Source organism: Abrus precatorius, unplaced genomic scaffold (assembly GCF_003935025.1).
Source record: "Abrus precatorius isolate BTA unplaced genomic scaffold, Abrus_2018 Scaffold7, whole genome shotgun sequence".
NCBI classification, from domain to species: domain Eukaryota; kingdom Viridiplantae; phylum Streptophyta; class Magnoliopsida; order Fabales; family Fabaceae; genus Abrus; species Abrus precatorius.
In genome coordinates this window covers 28,120,898-28,137,085 of record NW_020874417.1, presented here as the reverse complement: position 1 = coordinate 28,137,085, position 16,188 = coordinate 28,120,898, and the positions used below count along the sequence as shown (strand labels likewise).

Genomic DNA, 16,188 nt, shown 5'->3' with positions numbered 1-16,188 from the left:
TGTCATAACTAAATATATACAGACAAAATAAAATGATAATAAATTATTATTATTATTTTAATACCTTATATTTATATTTTTTGTTATTATTTTATTACTGTGTCGCAGAGTAGTGGATACTCATAATTTTTATTATTGTTTTAAAAAACTATCGTCTAAAAATGTCTGATACTCTCACTATCCTATATAAGCAGAAAAATGATGCTTTTAGGTTAGATTTATTCCTCGCATGATTTGTATTGAACATGAGTATGGTCTCTCTCTGACAGTGTTTTCCTTCAGTTATCATGTTTTGGTTGTTGCATTCTTTGTCAGATCTACGATTCTGCATCATTTTCATTGGTCTATTTTATTGCATTGTCTGGATCTTATTATGTTTTTGATTTATGGAAATTTAATAATTTTTCAGCATTCAATTTCGACGTGCTCCATGAGATTGTAAATTTGGTAATAAGTATCTTCAGTTCAATTCCCTGTAAATGGAAGCATCCTATGTATTTGTAATATGATAGGCATAGGGTTAGATTTGTTTGCAATGTAGGGAAATAGGTTTGAGGGGTTTCAGCTTCTTGCAAATGCGTCTGCAATATTGAATAAGGATCGGTTTCTTGCACCAAGAGGATGAAGCACACTCATCATTCAATGCCTCATTCATTTCTTTTTTTCAAATTCAAATTAATTTCACCCCTCTTTTATTTATGCATTGTTACCCTTAAAATGTAATTTTATTAAATAAGACAAATAAAAATGTCGTTGATGCACCTATATAATATCTATACGGTAAAAGTATTAGATTTTTTAATGATAATTTTTTAAAATAATAATAAAAAATATAAGTATTAAATACTGTGTAATGATAATCTATTAAAATAATAATAATAAATACAAATATCAAATATTATGTGACGATGATAGGATGATAGTCTATTAAAATAATAATAAAAAATTACTATTATTTATATGAGTTATATTGCTACTAACTTGATAAAAATAAGTATTAGACAGGAAATTTATTTTTTTTAAAAAAAATACTATTTTAAGAAATTATTTTTAAAAATATATTATTTAAATAAAAAAGCCTCTTTCTATTCGTGTAGGTAAGTGAGTTTTTTTTAATAATTTTTTTGTTTCAGTTTATTCAAATAATATTTTCTATTTTAATCTTTACTTTTTCATAGATTTTTGTTTTTACTTTTTATTATTAATCTGGTTTATTAAAATATTGTCAACTATTAACTTTTTGTTGATTATGTTAGTTAAAAATATTAAATACAACAATTCGTAAACAAGTATGATAAAAAATTATTTAAAAAATTAAAATAAAAACTTTATTAAAATATAGAAATTAAAAATATATTTAAATCTAATTTATTTTGCTTTCATCTTTACTTTTTTTTTTTTTTACTTTAGTCTTTTATTTACTTTTTTTTAATATTCTTCTCCAATAGCTACATACTCCCGATAACTACTATCGCTTTTTTTTTTCCCCCCCTCTTCTTCTCCTATATTTAAACATTTATTTTTGTTGGGTAGTACTCCTTTTTACCCTCTCATTATTTCTACTCCCTTGTAGTAAGGACAGTATTGTATTTATCTTTGTTAGTCTAATTTAAACTTTAATGGAGCTAAAGTACTGATAGAGGCAATTAGGCCAATGAAAGAAGAAAAAAAGAAGAGAAATATTCACTTTGAGTTAGGAACTTACAATTTTAGAAACAACTTTATTTGGATGGAGTTTAGAGATTGTTAATTTTTTTTAATCTTGTTCTAGTCATTTATCTTTAAACTGGCATCCAATGTATGATTTGTTATGATTTATTTTGTAACATTGCATTATTATCCTATTATAATAATTATGTGTCTTTTGACGGCTTATTAACTTTAACCCAATATCTTTTGACCAAAGAAAAGAAATCCATCGTGAGATTGTTGACAAAAACAAAAGCCATAAAGATTTTTTTTTAAAGAAAAAACCTTTAAGCAAAGCATATATGGAGGAGAGTCAATGGAATTTGCCTTTAAATAAATAAGCACTCGCCAAAGTGAAAGCTATATGTAACATTGAAATATAATCGAAGTGCCAAACTTTTATGGTCTTCCTCATCTATGACCTCTGTCGTTCTTTTAGTCATTCAAATTTTTAAGCTTAAAAAATAAGTTTTACTTTTCTTTAAGGTAATATTAGACTTGACCTATTTTCACTTTTAATCACATTTGTAAAATCTATTTGATATTTTGTTATACCTTCAGGATATATATATATATTAATTTTTTTAAAAAAAATGATAAATATAATGAGTGATATCATAAACAAATAACGTAAACACAAAAGTTTGAAGTATAAAAAATCAAAATTGATCAACATTAAACAAGTCATTTTTGCTATGGCATGTGTAGTCAAGAACTAATTAACAATACTCTGTACAATGAAAGATAGTAATAAATCTTATTTTAAGTAAGATTAACGATATTAGTTGGCCATATATATACAAATGACAATGCCACCTGTCAGAGCTCAAAGAAACTTCATCGCCTTCCTAAACTCAAAATCATAAGTTGACCGAGTCATTTGATCAAAATGCTTGTCACTTTAATTTTAAAAGAATATATAAAATACGTCTATTGGTGATATAGTTATAAAAAATAATATTTTTAGATAAAAATAATTTAAAAAATAATAATGAACATAAAAACGTGAAAATAAACATATTATTTATCTAGACTTAAACTAAAACAAACAAATTAAAACACAAACACATAATTTGAGAAAAAGAAACTAAAAAATTACAACATAATGCTTAGTAAGCTAATTTTAATTGAAGAAAAATCTTGCCAATATTTGTAACATTAATTTAAATTGTGTTCATTTTACATGAATAAAATTTCAAATATTGTAATAAAAAGCTGAAATAATAAGAATATGAAGGGGGCATATATTGTGTAGTGAAAAGAACCATGCATTAACAGGGCGAGAAAGAAGGACTAAAAAGGGCAAAGGAAGGATCTATTGTCCCTCGTTTTCTTCGCTGTTGACGACGTTGGCAAACTCATAATCATTCACATGAAACTGCTGTGTCCATAACTAACAAAAACTAACATAATCTCAACATGCAACACACGCACCTCCCTTTTAAGACCATCAAAATGCACTTCCTCTTCCCTCACTCTCTTCCCCCAGACATATTCTGACGCGCCTCCAAATCCACCGTCACCGCCGTCCTGACCCACCACCACATGGGTCAGCACAGCCGCCGCGAGTCCTACCCTTCAACCACCTCCTCCCGCTTGGACTTACACCTCCACGCCCAACGCCGCCTCGATGCCGCCGCCGCTGCCACCGACGACCTCTCATGGCCCTTCGGCAAACTGTCGAGCTTAGAAGCCGACGCCGTGAGGGAGACGGCGTACGAGATATTCTTCACCTCGTGCCGGTCGTCGCCGGGGTTCGGTGGACGTCACGCGCTGACATTTTATTCGAACCATGAGAATGGTGGCGAGGGAGGGAAGACGAACCAGGTGGTGACGAAGCCCACGAGCAGGGTGAAGAGGATCTTGGGGTTGAAGATGCTCAAGAGATCTCCGTCGAGGAGAATGGGGAATAATGGAGGCTCTTCAACGCCTTCTTCGCCGGTGGGTGGATCTGGCAGCCCTTTGGCAAACACCGTCCCGGCGTTCAGACCCCGGCGGCCCATGACGGCGGCGGAGATTATGCGGCAGCAGATGAGAGTGACGGAGCATGATGATAATAGGTTGAGGAAGACCCTCATGAGGACCTTCGTTGGCCAAGTCTGTCTTCTATCTTATTACATTAAACTCATCTTTCGTTTTTAGTCTTCTGCCATTTGTGTGTGTGCTTAAATGACATATTTTATAGTAGACTTTTATAGAAATATAAAAGATCAATAATTCTTATATCAAGAACATGAGAATTATGAATATGAAATATACTACATGCAACAAAAGATTATTGATTTGACGTGAAATGAAGAAAACAAGTGTTAAAAAGCCAAAGATTGGGCCTAGCCATATATGAGATTTTAATGCATGGAATGTGGTAACTATATATTTTTATATTGCTCATGAAAATTTCATGTCTTTGTTGTAAATATGTTTAATTGTTTCTTGAATTTTAGATGGGAAGGCGGGCAGAAACTATCATTCTTCCATTGGAATTGCTACGCCACGTAAAGCCTTCAGAATTTAGTGATTCCCATGAGTATCATATGTGGCAAAAGAGGCAACTCAAAGTCCTTGAGGCTGGGCTTCTTCTATACCCATCAATCCCTTTGGAAAAGAGCAACACATTTGCTGCGCGCCTTAGGGACATCATAAGTAGTGGAAACTCCAAACCTATAGACACGGGCAAAAACTCTGATACCATGAGAACCCTTTGCAACTCAGTGGTTTCCTTGTCATGGAGAAGCCACAATGGTACTCCCACTGATGTTTGCCACTGGGTTGATGGATTTCCCTTCAACATTCACCTTTATACCTCTCTTCTTCAGTCCATTTTTGATGTCAGGGATGAAACATTAGTGCTAGATGAGGTTGATGAGCTACTTGAGCTTATGAAGAAAACATGGTCAACATTTGGTATCACCTTGCCAATTCACAACGCATGCTTCACTTGGGTTCTGTTTCAGCAGTACATAGCCACTGGCCAGATTGAACCTGACCTTCTTTGTGCCACACATGCCATGTTGAATGAGGTGGCAAACGATGCTAAGAGAGAAAAGGAATCTTTTTACGTTAAGATACTGTCATCAATGTTGAACTCAATGCATGGATGGGCAGAGAAGAGATTGCTCAATTACCATGATTATTTCCAAAGAGGGAATGCTGGCCAAATTGAAAACCTTCTTCCTGTGGTGTTGACAACCTCAAAGATTTTAGGTGAAGATCTTACAATCATTGATGGGGAAAGAGGAGAGAAAGGAGACATAACCATAGTGGATTCATCCGGTGATCGGGTTGAACAATATATCCGTTCTTCCATGAAAAATGCATTTGATAAGGTTTGAGCATAGTAATCTCTTGCTTTAGTATTCTAGACTAGTCAATTCTTGTAAATTGTAATCATATTTTTTGTGTGTGTAGGCATTAGAGGCAGTGAATGCCAAGCTTGCTGAATATGAAAGAAGGCAAGAATTAAGTGAAGTTCTTATTCAACTAGCTCAGGAAATTGAAGTGTTAGCGATGAAAGAAAGGCATCATTTTAGTCCAATACTAAGGAAATGGCACTCAACATCAGGTGCAGTTGCAGCAATGATGCTACACACCTGCTATGGGCAAGTGTTGAGGCAATACATAAGTGAAATGACCTCACTAACAGCTGAGTCAGTTCAGGTAATGCAGAGGGCTGGAAAGCTAGAAAAGGTAATCGTCCAAATGGTAGTTGAAGACTCTACAGAGTGTGATGATGGTGGAAAAACATTATTCAGAGAGATGGTTCCCTTTGATGTTGATTCAGTCATATTGAGTCTTTTAGGAAAATGGATTGATGAATCATTATACAAAGGCAAAGAGTGTGTGCAGAGGGCAAAAGAAACTGAAGTAAGTTTTGGCTTAATGATCCTTGTTCCTTCATAGTGAAGGGACATAAAAATTATCACAGATTTTGTTTTTTTTATCATAGAACATGTTTTTTAATTTCTTTTTTGGTAATCGCAGACGTGGAATCCAAAGTCTAAATCAGAGCCATATGCACAATCAGCTGCAGAGCTAATGGCATTGGTGGAAACAACTGTGGAAGAATTCTTCCAAGTTCCCATAGCAATTACAGAAGATTTAGTTCAAGATCTTGCTGATGGGTTGGAAAATCTCTTCCAGGACTACGTGAAGTTTGTTGCAGCATGTGGTAAGACCGTGAATTCATATAACTAATAGTACACAAATTGCACAATAGACTAGCAAAGTGTGTTCTGACCTTATTCTACCATCTTTTAGGTTCAAAACAAAGTTACGTTCCCTTACTTCCCCCACTGACAAGATGCAACCGAGATTCAAAATTCATCAAGTTATGGAAGAAAGCCGCTCCATGCAGTGCTGGTTTTGAAGATCATTCACAACACCTTAATGGAATACATGAAGGTCATAATTCTCGGTCATCAAGTAGTCGTGGCACACAGCGCCTCTACTTTCGTCTGAACACCTTGCACTATCTCCTTACACAAATACATTCTCTTGAAAAATCACTCTCTATGAACCCAAGAATTGTTCCGTCTAATCGCCTTCGCTTTGCAAACAATCGCAAGGCTCAAAGTAATATTTCTTCATACTTTGAAATAGTGAATTTGTCCATTCTAGCAGCATGCCAACATGTCTCAGAAGTTGCAGCATATCGTCTTATATTCCTTGATTTAAGTTCATCCTTTTATGACAACCTCTATATTGGTGGTGTATCAAGAGGTCATATTAGACCTGCATTGAGAACCCTTAAGCAGATTATCTCACTAACGACTACAGTTCTAACAGATAGAGCTCAGCCATTGGCATTAAAGGAAGTTATGAAAGCTTCCTTTGATGCATTCCTTATGGTTTTGCTTGCTGGTGGAAGCTCTCGAGTGTTTAATCGGTATGACCATGAAACCATCCAAGAGGATTTTGAGAATTTGAAGAAAGTTTTTAGCAACAGCATAGAAGGATTGGTAGCAGAAAATGTGGTGGATGGAGAGGCTGCAGTGGTGGAAGGAGTAATTGCATTGATGGGCCAAAGTACTGAACAATTGATGGAAGATTTCAGCATTATGACTTGTGAGTCAAGTACAATTGGTCTCATGGGTAATGGACAGAAGTTGCCAATGCCTCCTACTACAGGAAAATGGAATAGAACAGATCCTAACACAATATTAAGGGTGTTGTGCCATAGAAATGACCGAACTGCCAATTTGTTCTTAAAGAAAACATTCCAATTGGCAAAGAGGAGATCATAACTAAAAGCATAGATGTTGCATCTCTTGGTAAAGTTGAAGGTCAGACATCCAAATTAACAGTGCATTTTCAGCATATAATTTCTACCTTCTAACAAACAAGAATTTATGGTACTATGGGGAGGAAGCAGATTTGTATTGGAAAGGACATAAGTTCTAAAATGGAGAAAAAAAGGGAGTCAAGAAAAAGTAATTATGTTTCATCATTAGGCATTGTATATTGCAAACCGCAGAATGTGTGATGAATTTTACTTTTATTCAAAAAAATTCTTTAAATTTTTTTGGAAGAGAAAGAAAGAAGGAAAGAAACTTTTATACTGTGGTTAGTAGAACTCAACACTAAAATTATCTTTTTATTCAACAAGTTTATAAAAAGTGGAAGTTAAACATCATGAGGCAATACTCTCGTATCTCCAGTCAAAAGCAATACAGAAACAAGATCAAAATAACATGCCAAAAATATGAAAATAAAATTTGATCAAAATGCTTTATTTTACTATGCAGTTGCATTATTTGAACATCAAAACAATTGACACCGTATTTAATATTGTATACATTTTTTTTTCATATAATTTTTCTTTTGCTATCTACTCTTGAGCAATGCTTATTTTTCTAGCATGTTAATATTTACAAAAGCAATTACCAAAGTTTACAGTTGTCCTAGATACCCGCTATTTAGGGACATTATTTGAACATGGATAAAAAGGAGAAACACTTTTTGAACATATTTATTATACTACAGATGACTGAAAGTACTTTGCTACTACAACAGAAATTTTTTCTACCTTCCACTAAGACTATTTTGACTAGAATAATTTGTAGAGTCCAGAACATGTAGTTCTTTGACGATAAGACATCACATGCGGTAAAGAAAATAAGTAAATTTATAGGACAAGCCACATGAAAAATGTGGTCCATAGTGTAAGAGAGACTGAGGCAACGGCATAAGTTGCTAGCATAACAATTGAGCATTCAGTTTCACCAGCTCCAAATAATTGAGTAATTGTACCTGACAGAGTCAAAAAGTGAATATAACTATGGTATAGAATATAAAACGTTAAAACTACGATGGAAATAAAACGTGAAAATTTTAGAGTACACAGAAATGAAGACTTGTTCTGTTTAAAAAAAGTAGTTTTCAGTTGCAGGGTTATATCAACGTCAAAATGTGCATACCACTGCAGAGATTTCAGTTATTATGTGCATTATTAATCATAAAAAACAATATGCTATTTGCTTATCGAAATAATTTAATTTTGATGTAATATATAAAAGTTGTACACTTAATAAAAAAAAAATTTGTTAATCCCAACTTTTATAACAGAATTTAAACATTCACAAATAAAAAAATTTTATAAAAAAAGTATACGGTTATTGTATTGAAGTTATAAAAATATAATAAATATTTTTTTTTGGATAAAATTTTACTATTATTAATTGTTTATTTTTAACTCTAAGGGGTTAAGGAGTTGATGTTAACAAAATTTATAAAAAAAATACATTGTTATTTATTTAATGATGTTGACATTTACTATAGTCAAATTTATTAAGAGATCCACATGTAAAACTTGTTTAGATGTATCAATATTAAACTTTTTCATGTATATAAGAGTAATATACTAAATGAAAAAGTGAATTCTCAGAATCATCTTAATAAACTTACTTATGCTTATTGCTGGTGGAAGGGCATATTGAAGTAGTAAAATGAACTGGTATAATGGATCCTGGGGGACGATACCAAAATGGATTGCACCTTTAACAATGGCCACACCAACGATTGGTAAGAAAATGTATCTCACTAAAATGATCCCTACAACAAGTGAAATCTTCATTCCTGATCGTTTTAACCCTGATCAAAGTTAACCCACTATTTGTCAATAGACCATTTTAAAAATTACTGACCCAAAGATGCCCAAAAGGAACATTAAAAGATCATGTTAGATATTACCATTCAGAAGATTTGCTCCTACTAACAGAGTGATTGCTGGAATGGATGCGTCCCTGCAAAATGATTGTAATATTAATATAAAATGTGGTTTTATTAATAATAATATTCATTCATTAATTATCTTGATTATATACTCGCATGCAATTTGATCGTGATAAAGTTAGTTGTTACTTGTCAGCATATATTTTTACTTCCATAGTGTATATTATCATTCGAATGTTAGTTAATCAATCAAATAAAGCAACTTATAAGTACCCGATATCTACATTATGCCATGGTTATCAAGGCAAAGCAACTTACCCCAGCATGGATACAGAGTCTTCAACCACACGTAAAGGAGCATTATCGCCAACAAACATAGTTTGGAATGGAGGAACTACACCAATTATGAGACCAAGAATCTACATATGCAAAAAGATAAAAAGGATGTAACCTTGTCATTAAATAAGGTGACTTCGATAGACATTTGCCTTTTATCGTTTAAAAAATGCCAAATTTAAGTGAAATTTAGAAAAAGAATTTCCCTTTCCTTACCCACCTCCTCCCCTTCTATAAGTGTGCTTGTGACCAAATTTGGTCGTGGTGTAACAATTGTACATCAATATGAACTTAAGATGCCTCCCTTAAACTTCAGTGTTACAAATTTTAATGCTGATGTGACGCATGAAGTGTGATGAGTTATTCAGAACATTTAACTGGTTTATAAATGTTGATATGTATTGAATGGTGCCTAGCATGCCTTATGATTGATGATTCTTTCCTAGTTTGCATTAGTATAACATAACAATTCTAAATTAAATAGTTTTTATTATTGAACAGGTGGAACAATGAAGAACAAAAAGAAGACCAAAGAAATTAAGAGAACATTTGACATACCGATCCAATTGTTGCAGGTGCTAGTAGAACCTTCAAATTGAGATTTTCTACTAATGTTTTTATTGGTTTCGTAATTTGTGTTTTTTTTGGCACCTGCAAAATTACGGGAAAAATGTAAGAACTTCTACCTGATATTGTAAAACAATCTTAAGGAAAGAAGGGTACCAAAATGAAATTATATTATATGTCAGCACCATATGGCATGTCAAATTGCATGCCAATCCTATAATTTTTGTTGTTTTATCCAACTAGATAAACTATTTTGTAGATTAAAACTTGCCTGAGCTATTGACCATTCTTATTTATCAGTTGAGATCAAAAGTAAAGAACTCAGCATTTAAGAAGATTGAAGGACAAGCATCTTGTGTTGATATAATCGGTGATCAAAGGAATGATATTCACAAAGTTGTGTTAGAGACTTCATGGTGGAAGTGTTCAAAGGAGACTATTATGCATGCATACAGCTGCGCATAATGTACTAACCCTATCTCTTCCACCAGGCAATGTACATTCAACTTCAAGTTGAGCCACATGATCATTGGTCTCTGAGATGTTCTCTGCACTAACCACTGGTCCAACTGAAGATTTTGAATGGTTTTCAAGATCTGTTTCTGTTGCTGACATAGGTCTTAATGTGGAATCATCAACTTTGTTCACATTGGAATTCTGGCTTTCGGATGAATATATGCGGATAAGGGTGTACACAAAAGTCCAAATGCAGATGTTTCCAATCTGGTAAATCAAAATTAAGAAATGGAAAATCTTAATTCAGAACAATCAAGTTTTTTTTAAGAAGAGCCTTGTTAAAGACAATGTTCTTGGTTAAATTATCTTACTGCCATGGACAGAGAAGCATATGCCAACCCTTTTTTATTACATACATCCACAGCTCCAAAAGGACTATTGCTTTCTTTACAAACTGCTGGAACTATAATAAGAGGCATATTGCCTAGATTTCCTGTTAACATCAAATATTAAATAGTGAGAAAATAAAATTTAATGTGTCAAAACTGTATGTGATATCCCTTGTGCTGCTTTATATCTCCAAAAAAAATTAATTTACTGAACTTTGGCTTGATCTGATTTATTACAATAACTACTTAAACTTGTAAGTGGACCTACCTGCAGCACAGCACCCCAACACAAGGCCTTGCATATCAGGAGCTGCCTTAGTTATTTTCAAAAATAACCATCCTAGTGCTGTGCCAACGATAAAAGTGAGAAGAATATTCAATGGCATGAACCACCTTCATAATTCATAAAATCATCTCAGATAACCAATTAATGAAAGAAAGAAAGAAAGGGAAAATTGAAAATGCAGCAGAGTGGTAAGAAAACAACATACACCATAACCAAGCTCCTAAATGTTATGGTTTTCGTCAGGATGCTGCAAACAAGAGCCGGTGTGAAGACATAATATACTATCTGAACAAAAAGAATAAGAAAAGTCATTTAGTTAGTTTAAAGTCACCAAATAGTGTCCCTCTGTCCCATTACACTTTGGTCTTTTGGAGCAAGAACTATGAGAAGCATATGTATTCCTTTTATGACATTATACTCATGGTAATATATTGCAAGTAGGAATTAGTGCCATTTGACACACATTGACTTCGAAACAAGAATGATGTTTCTCTCCTAAATTTGGTAATAGAATGAAATAAGGTTCGTAGGAAATCCTACAACCTTGAGCACGTGATTGAAATCTATTAAATCTGGTAATAAGATAAAAATTATTTGTCTGTTTTAACTTTTAACCTGAAACCAATGTCCTTAAATTTGCAGGAAGTGTTATACAAGCGATATAATAATTTATTGCACTTACAAAACTTCAGAAGCTCCAATCTCAAAGAAGCGTCTAATGCATTCAAATCTATTAGTAGGACGGTTCTAAGATAAAATTGCAATGGAATGTTGTATTCTTATTTAATCTTGCACTTTAGTCAAAATAATTTTCAGATGTCAGTCCATTTTCATCACTGAGTATAAGTGGTTAACACAGTAAGAGTGGTTAATTCAATTAATTAATAATTAATTCAATGTCATTTTGAATTATCTATTTACTTTTAACAAGTATTGACAATCAGCTAACAACAATTAAATTCAGTTGAAGTGATCAGTGATACTGATACCACTCGATTGAATATATGTTTTAAACCCCAAATTTTGAGTAACATGTTATGCAAAATTATTCATGACAAATTGAATTCAACTTCTATAACAATAGCAGAAGACAAGATATCATTTATCTCTTTGTATCAGTAAGAAAAGATGGAGAAATCAGGAATTATATTATATATATTCTCCACTATCTTTTATAGGTCACTGTTTATGCTTTTAGTGTCTTCTTCCCTTTAAATCAAACATAAGAATATTGAAATTTTGGGGAGACATTTGCCCCGGCATGATTCTCTTCCTACCTTGAGTTAATGAGGGAAGGTAAAGAGAAAACTAGGCATAAATTTGACAAATCATAAAACATTTCGAATAGTTGTAATGAAATACAAGGAATAAATTGACAATTAAGTATGCAGAAGAAAAAGGAAAAAGATAGATTGTCCTAAACAAAAAAGGAAAAAAAAAAAAAAGAAGATAGGGGACCATTATATAACCTACTGTATTCAAGTGTTTCCTAGCACTCTCCCTCAGTATATTGAAGCGATGCAGTGCAAGAAATGCGCCAGCAGCAGTTATAAGTAGCACTTTAAGAACTGGCATTAATGCAGTGATGAAGAGCTTCCACAAGTGCATTGTGTCTTTTTACAACAACAAACAAGACTTAGGGTCTTAGTTCTTTACACTATGATAAAACTGAAAATAATATATATGCTTATTATAACGTCTATACCAATTATAGTTCTATATGAATCAAACTATTGATGTTGTGAAAGAAACATCATGCTTTTGTAAAGAGGAATTTGCGTAGTACTTGAAAATCACAGTTGTAAACAATATCTATAAAAAATATTCTAAACAAAGTGGCAGCAGAAAGTGCTATTATGGCACCTATTGTTAACAAATTGGGCAGAGAGTGGAGAAACCCCCACTAACACAAAAGGGGCTTGCACTTATGTAACTTTTATCAACCTTTTTCTTTGTTTAAAATTGAACTATGACATCAGATGAATATATACTATAGAAAAGGGAAAATCAAAAGCATATATTTCTTTAGTCACTATAAAATAGTGTTCATTGGAGCACAAAGGACAAAGTGATCCATCAAATTTAGGCGCACGTTTCATCTTCTGCATTTTGGTTATTTTTCTTTAACAGTTACAAATTATCAACCACGCAATAAAAAGAGAACCGGATTCTCGAAGCTTGGTATATTTTTTTCATGAACTTACGATTTTTTTGTCGATGTCTTGTATTTTGAGATTATTATACAAACCTATTGCATTATACCAATATATAAATATCTTTCATAATCATGTAAAATTAACACGCACCTATATATATATATATTAGATTTATAATTTTTTTTATCTTTACAATATTGTTTGAGGTAAGAAATTTTTTTTTAGTTATAAAATTCTTTACTAAACTTTCATGGTAAAAAATAGACTATGTTCCTTCGAGAAGATTTAGAGAATTGCAGAAGTCTCTTCAAGAAAGCTATATTTCGAACAGTTTTGACAATACGAAAAGATCCAAAACTGATTAAAAAATAGGATTGACAAGAAAAATATTCTAAATTCACACAAATGAAGGCCTTTTTGAGAAGTTTTTTTAGGAATTTTCAAGTCTCTAACACCTAGAATTATTCAAAAATCAGGAATCGTTAAAAAAATTATTCTAAAGTTCACAAGAATGAGCTCTCAGATTTTTTATAGAATTAGTCGAAAAGCAAATATTAAGGGAGAAATTATTCTAAATTTACATAACTAAAAGAGCTAGTAGATTTCTCTTAGAATTAGTTGAAAAGCAAAAATTGAGGGAGAAATTACTCTAAGTTCACAAAACTATATGAGCTCCTAGATTTCTCTTAAAATTGCTTGAAAAATAGGAAATCACAGGAAAAATACTTTTAAGTCCACAAGAGACATAATAAGTTTAAAAGAGTGATATCAAAAGAATTACAAGACTCAAAGCGATCATCAGTAGTTACCATCAGTGAAGGTTCAAAGAAAGATGTGAGAGATAGCAGTTATAAAAGAACCCACAACTTTTAACATAATTAGAAACGGTCGTAAATAATGAGAAGTAGCAGTTAGATATAAGATAAGCATAAAAAATAAATTACAATAGACACATTCCAATTAGTATATGGCATATTAAATTCTTTTAACACTCCAACAACATGGAAAAAAAAGTAAGTTTTTATAATTAGATCACACGGTAAAAAAATAAAGCATAAATGTGAATTATATAATCAAGATTTACTGTTTTCATAATAATAAATGAATAATTTTCATTTGATGTGTGCATTGAAGAAAAAAAGAAAGTAACTATCCCATGTTACATTCATCCTGCATGTTTATGCTATCTACTATGATTTACACGTAAATTGCAATTAACGCAACAAACACGAGTCCAGAAGTTGACGTCGCAATATTTTGTGCGGTTCTGATCTGTGTACTAATTTGAAACCGAATTAGAATATTTGAAATTTTTTTGTGAAGAAAATTTTAATTTTATGTTCATATAAACTCAGGTTTCAAAAGCAAGAACGAAAGAAAAACGAGGTACACGAAGTTCTTGTCCATTTCAATTAGCAAATTAAAGTCAATCTCATCAATATATTTTACTGCTGAAAATCTGTCTCCACTTAAATAAAATACTAATTTTAAGGGGAAAAAAAAAGGGCATTAATTCTGGCAATTATTGGAGTTGTTTTTCCAATATCAGTTGCAGGCCCGTAAAATGGGATATAACTTTTACTGTTTGTGGAGGAACAGTCAAAATATGATATCCCGTATACGATTTTAATATATATAATGCCCCTTACGTTAAATGTATTAAAGTCAAAAAGAAAAAGACAAAACATGAAGACCTTCATTTTCTGTAATATTCACAGAAAAATTACATGATAAAATGGCACACAATCACATTCGTGAACTGCAATTTAGTTGATTTATTTTTTCAATTAGATTTCATGAAACTTTAATTAGTCCATAAAGTTATAAACCTTGTCATTCCATAGTTTAAACCTTAATTTATTTCATTTGGTTTACCCAAAAAATTAAAAATTTAGAGTTACATCAACTACAAAAAAAAGTATGATAATAACAAGTATGAGAAAAAAGGAAAGACTATTATCAAGAATACCATTATTTAAGAGGATCACATTAGATAAAAGAAATCATGTAAATTACGAATTTCTTTGTTAGAAAAATATGAGCGCTCATGCATATAAATGTGCATGTGTACATGAGACTCATCACTCAAGGAGCTCAATAAACAGGAAGTGTCTCAAAATTAAGTCAAAGACTGTTTTCTTGCAGTTGTGTGAAAAGAAAAAGGGAATTTAATTACATCAAACTTCGATGGACCGATTCTCCAATATATTAAATTGTAGGGCAATAGCTGAGTTGGTACTCTGTTTTGAAAACCCTGATGAGCCATAAGGCGAATGTGGATAAAATATACCAAAGTAGACTTATAAAAGTCCGTTGAATAACGTGGAATTCCAATGGATACTAAATAAAGATAACGACAGGATTAATCTAATATAATGGTTAATTAAGGAGATTAGTTCTTATGTACATCTTAGCTAACAACGGAATCCGATGATGTTACGTCAAAAAATTGGTAACTACAGACTAAAAGGTGGGCACGATGCTGGCTTATTTATTTTTTTAATGTTTTTTAAAAAATAAATTCTTAAAATAATATTTTTTAAAAACAAATTCTCTGTCTGGAGTCTATTTTGCCACGACGAAATATATATATATTTTTAAATGTTATTTCGTCTTTAGCAGAAACGAAACTATCAGATTACGCCATGTGTCAACATCTGGTGTGTTTCGCTTACTCAGAGACGAAACTCAATAAATGGTGCCATGTGTCATGATCTGGATCAATTTACGAAAATGGTTAAAAAAAAGAAAAAATTTATATTTTAATATTTAATTAATATTTATTAAAAATAGAAAATTATAAAATTTAAGAATAAAAAAATTATATAATTTTTAATTAACTTAATTAACAACTATAAATATATTAAAAATGTATATTAAAATTACACTGTATATACTGTATGACGCAAAAAAGAATACCCGCTAATAAAATTATAAATTTATAATTTTTTTTATTTAAACTAGTTTGTAAGTTAGGTGTGATATTTAAAAATCTTAATAATTTATATAATAAATATGTATTTTTTATAATTTTTATAGATATTTAAACTAAGATTAACAAATTCTTAACACTATATTTTTTAATATATTTATAATTATTAATTAATTTAATTAAAAATTATCTAAATTTCAATAATTT

General features: G+C 31.7%; 2 protein-coding genes across 2 annotated transcripts; one reads left to right on the top strand and one right to left on the bottom strand.

The window, feature by feature from the left end:
* Window positions 1-3,234: 3,234 nt before the first annotated feature.
* LOC113871717 (protein unc-13 homolog) lies at window positions 3,235-6,932 on the top strand. The gene is made up of 5 exons (XM_027508815.1): window positions 3,235-3,786; window positions 4,134-5,015; window positions 5,098-5,553; window positions 5,671-5,857; window positions 5,947-6,932. The coding sequence occupies exons 1-5, from the start codon at window positions 3,235-3,237 to the stop codon at window positions 6,930-6,932; spliced, it is 3,063 nt and encodes a 1,020-aa protein (XP_027364616.1).
* Window positions 6,933-7,813: 881 nt separating this feature from the next.
* LOC113871716 (protein PIN-LIKES 3-like) lies at window positions 7,814-12,501 on the bottom strand. The gene is made up of 10 exons (XM_027508813.1): window positions 12,367-12,501; window positions 11,099-11,178; window positions 10,876-11,000; window positions 10,590-10,711; window positions 10,237-10,485; window positions 9,754-9,846; window positions 9,178-9,278; window positions 8,878-8,930; window positions 8,593-8,778; window positions 7,814-7,938 (listed from the first exon to the last, which is right to left on the bottom strand). Exons 1-10 carry the CDS (start codon window positions 12,499-12,501, stop codon window positions 7,814-7,816), a joined length of 1,269 nt encoding a protein of 422 aa, XP_027364614.1.
* Window positions 12,502-16,188: the final 3,687 nt, after the last annotated feature.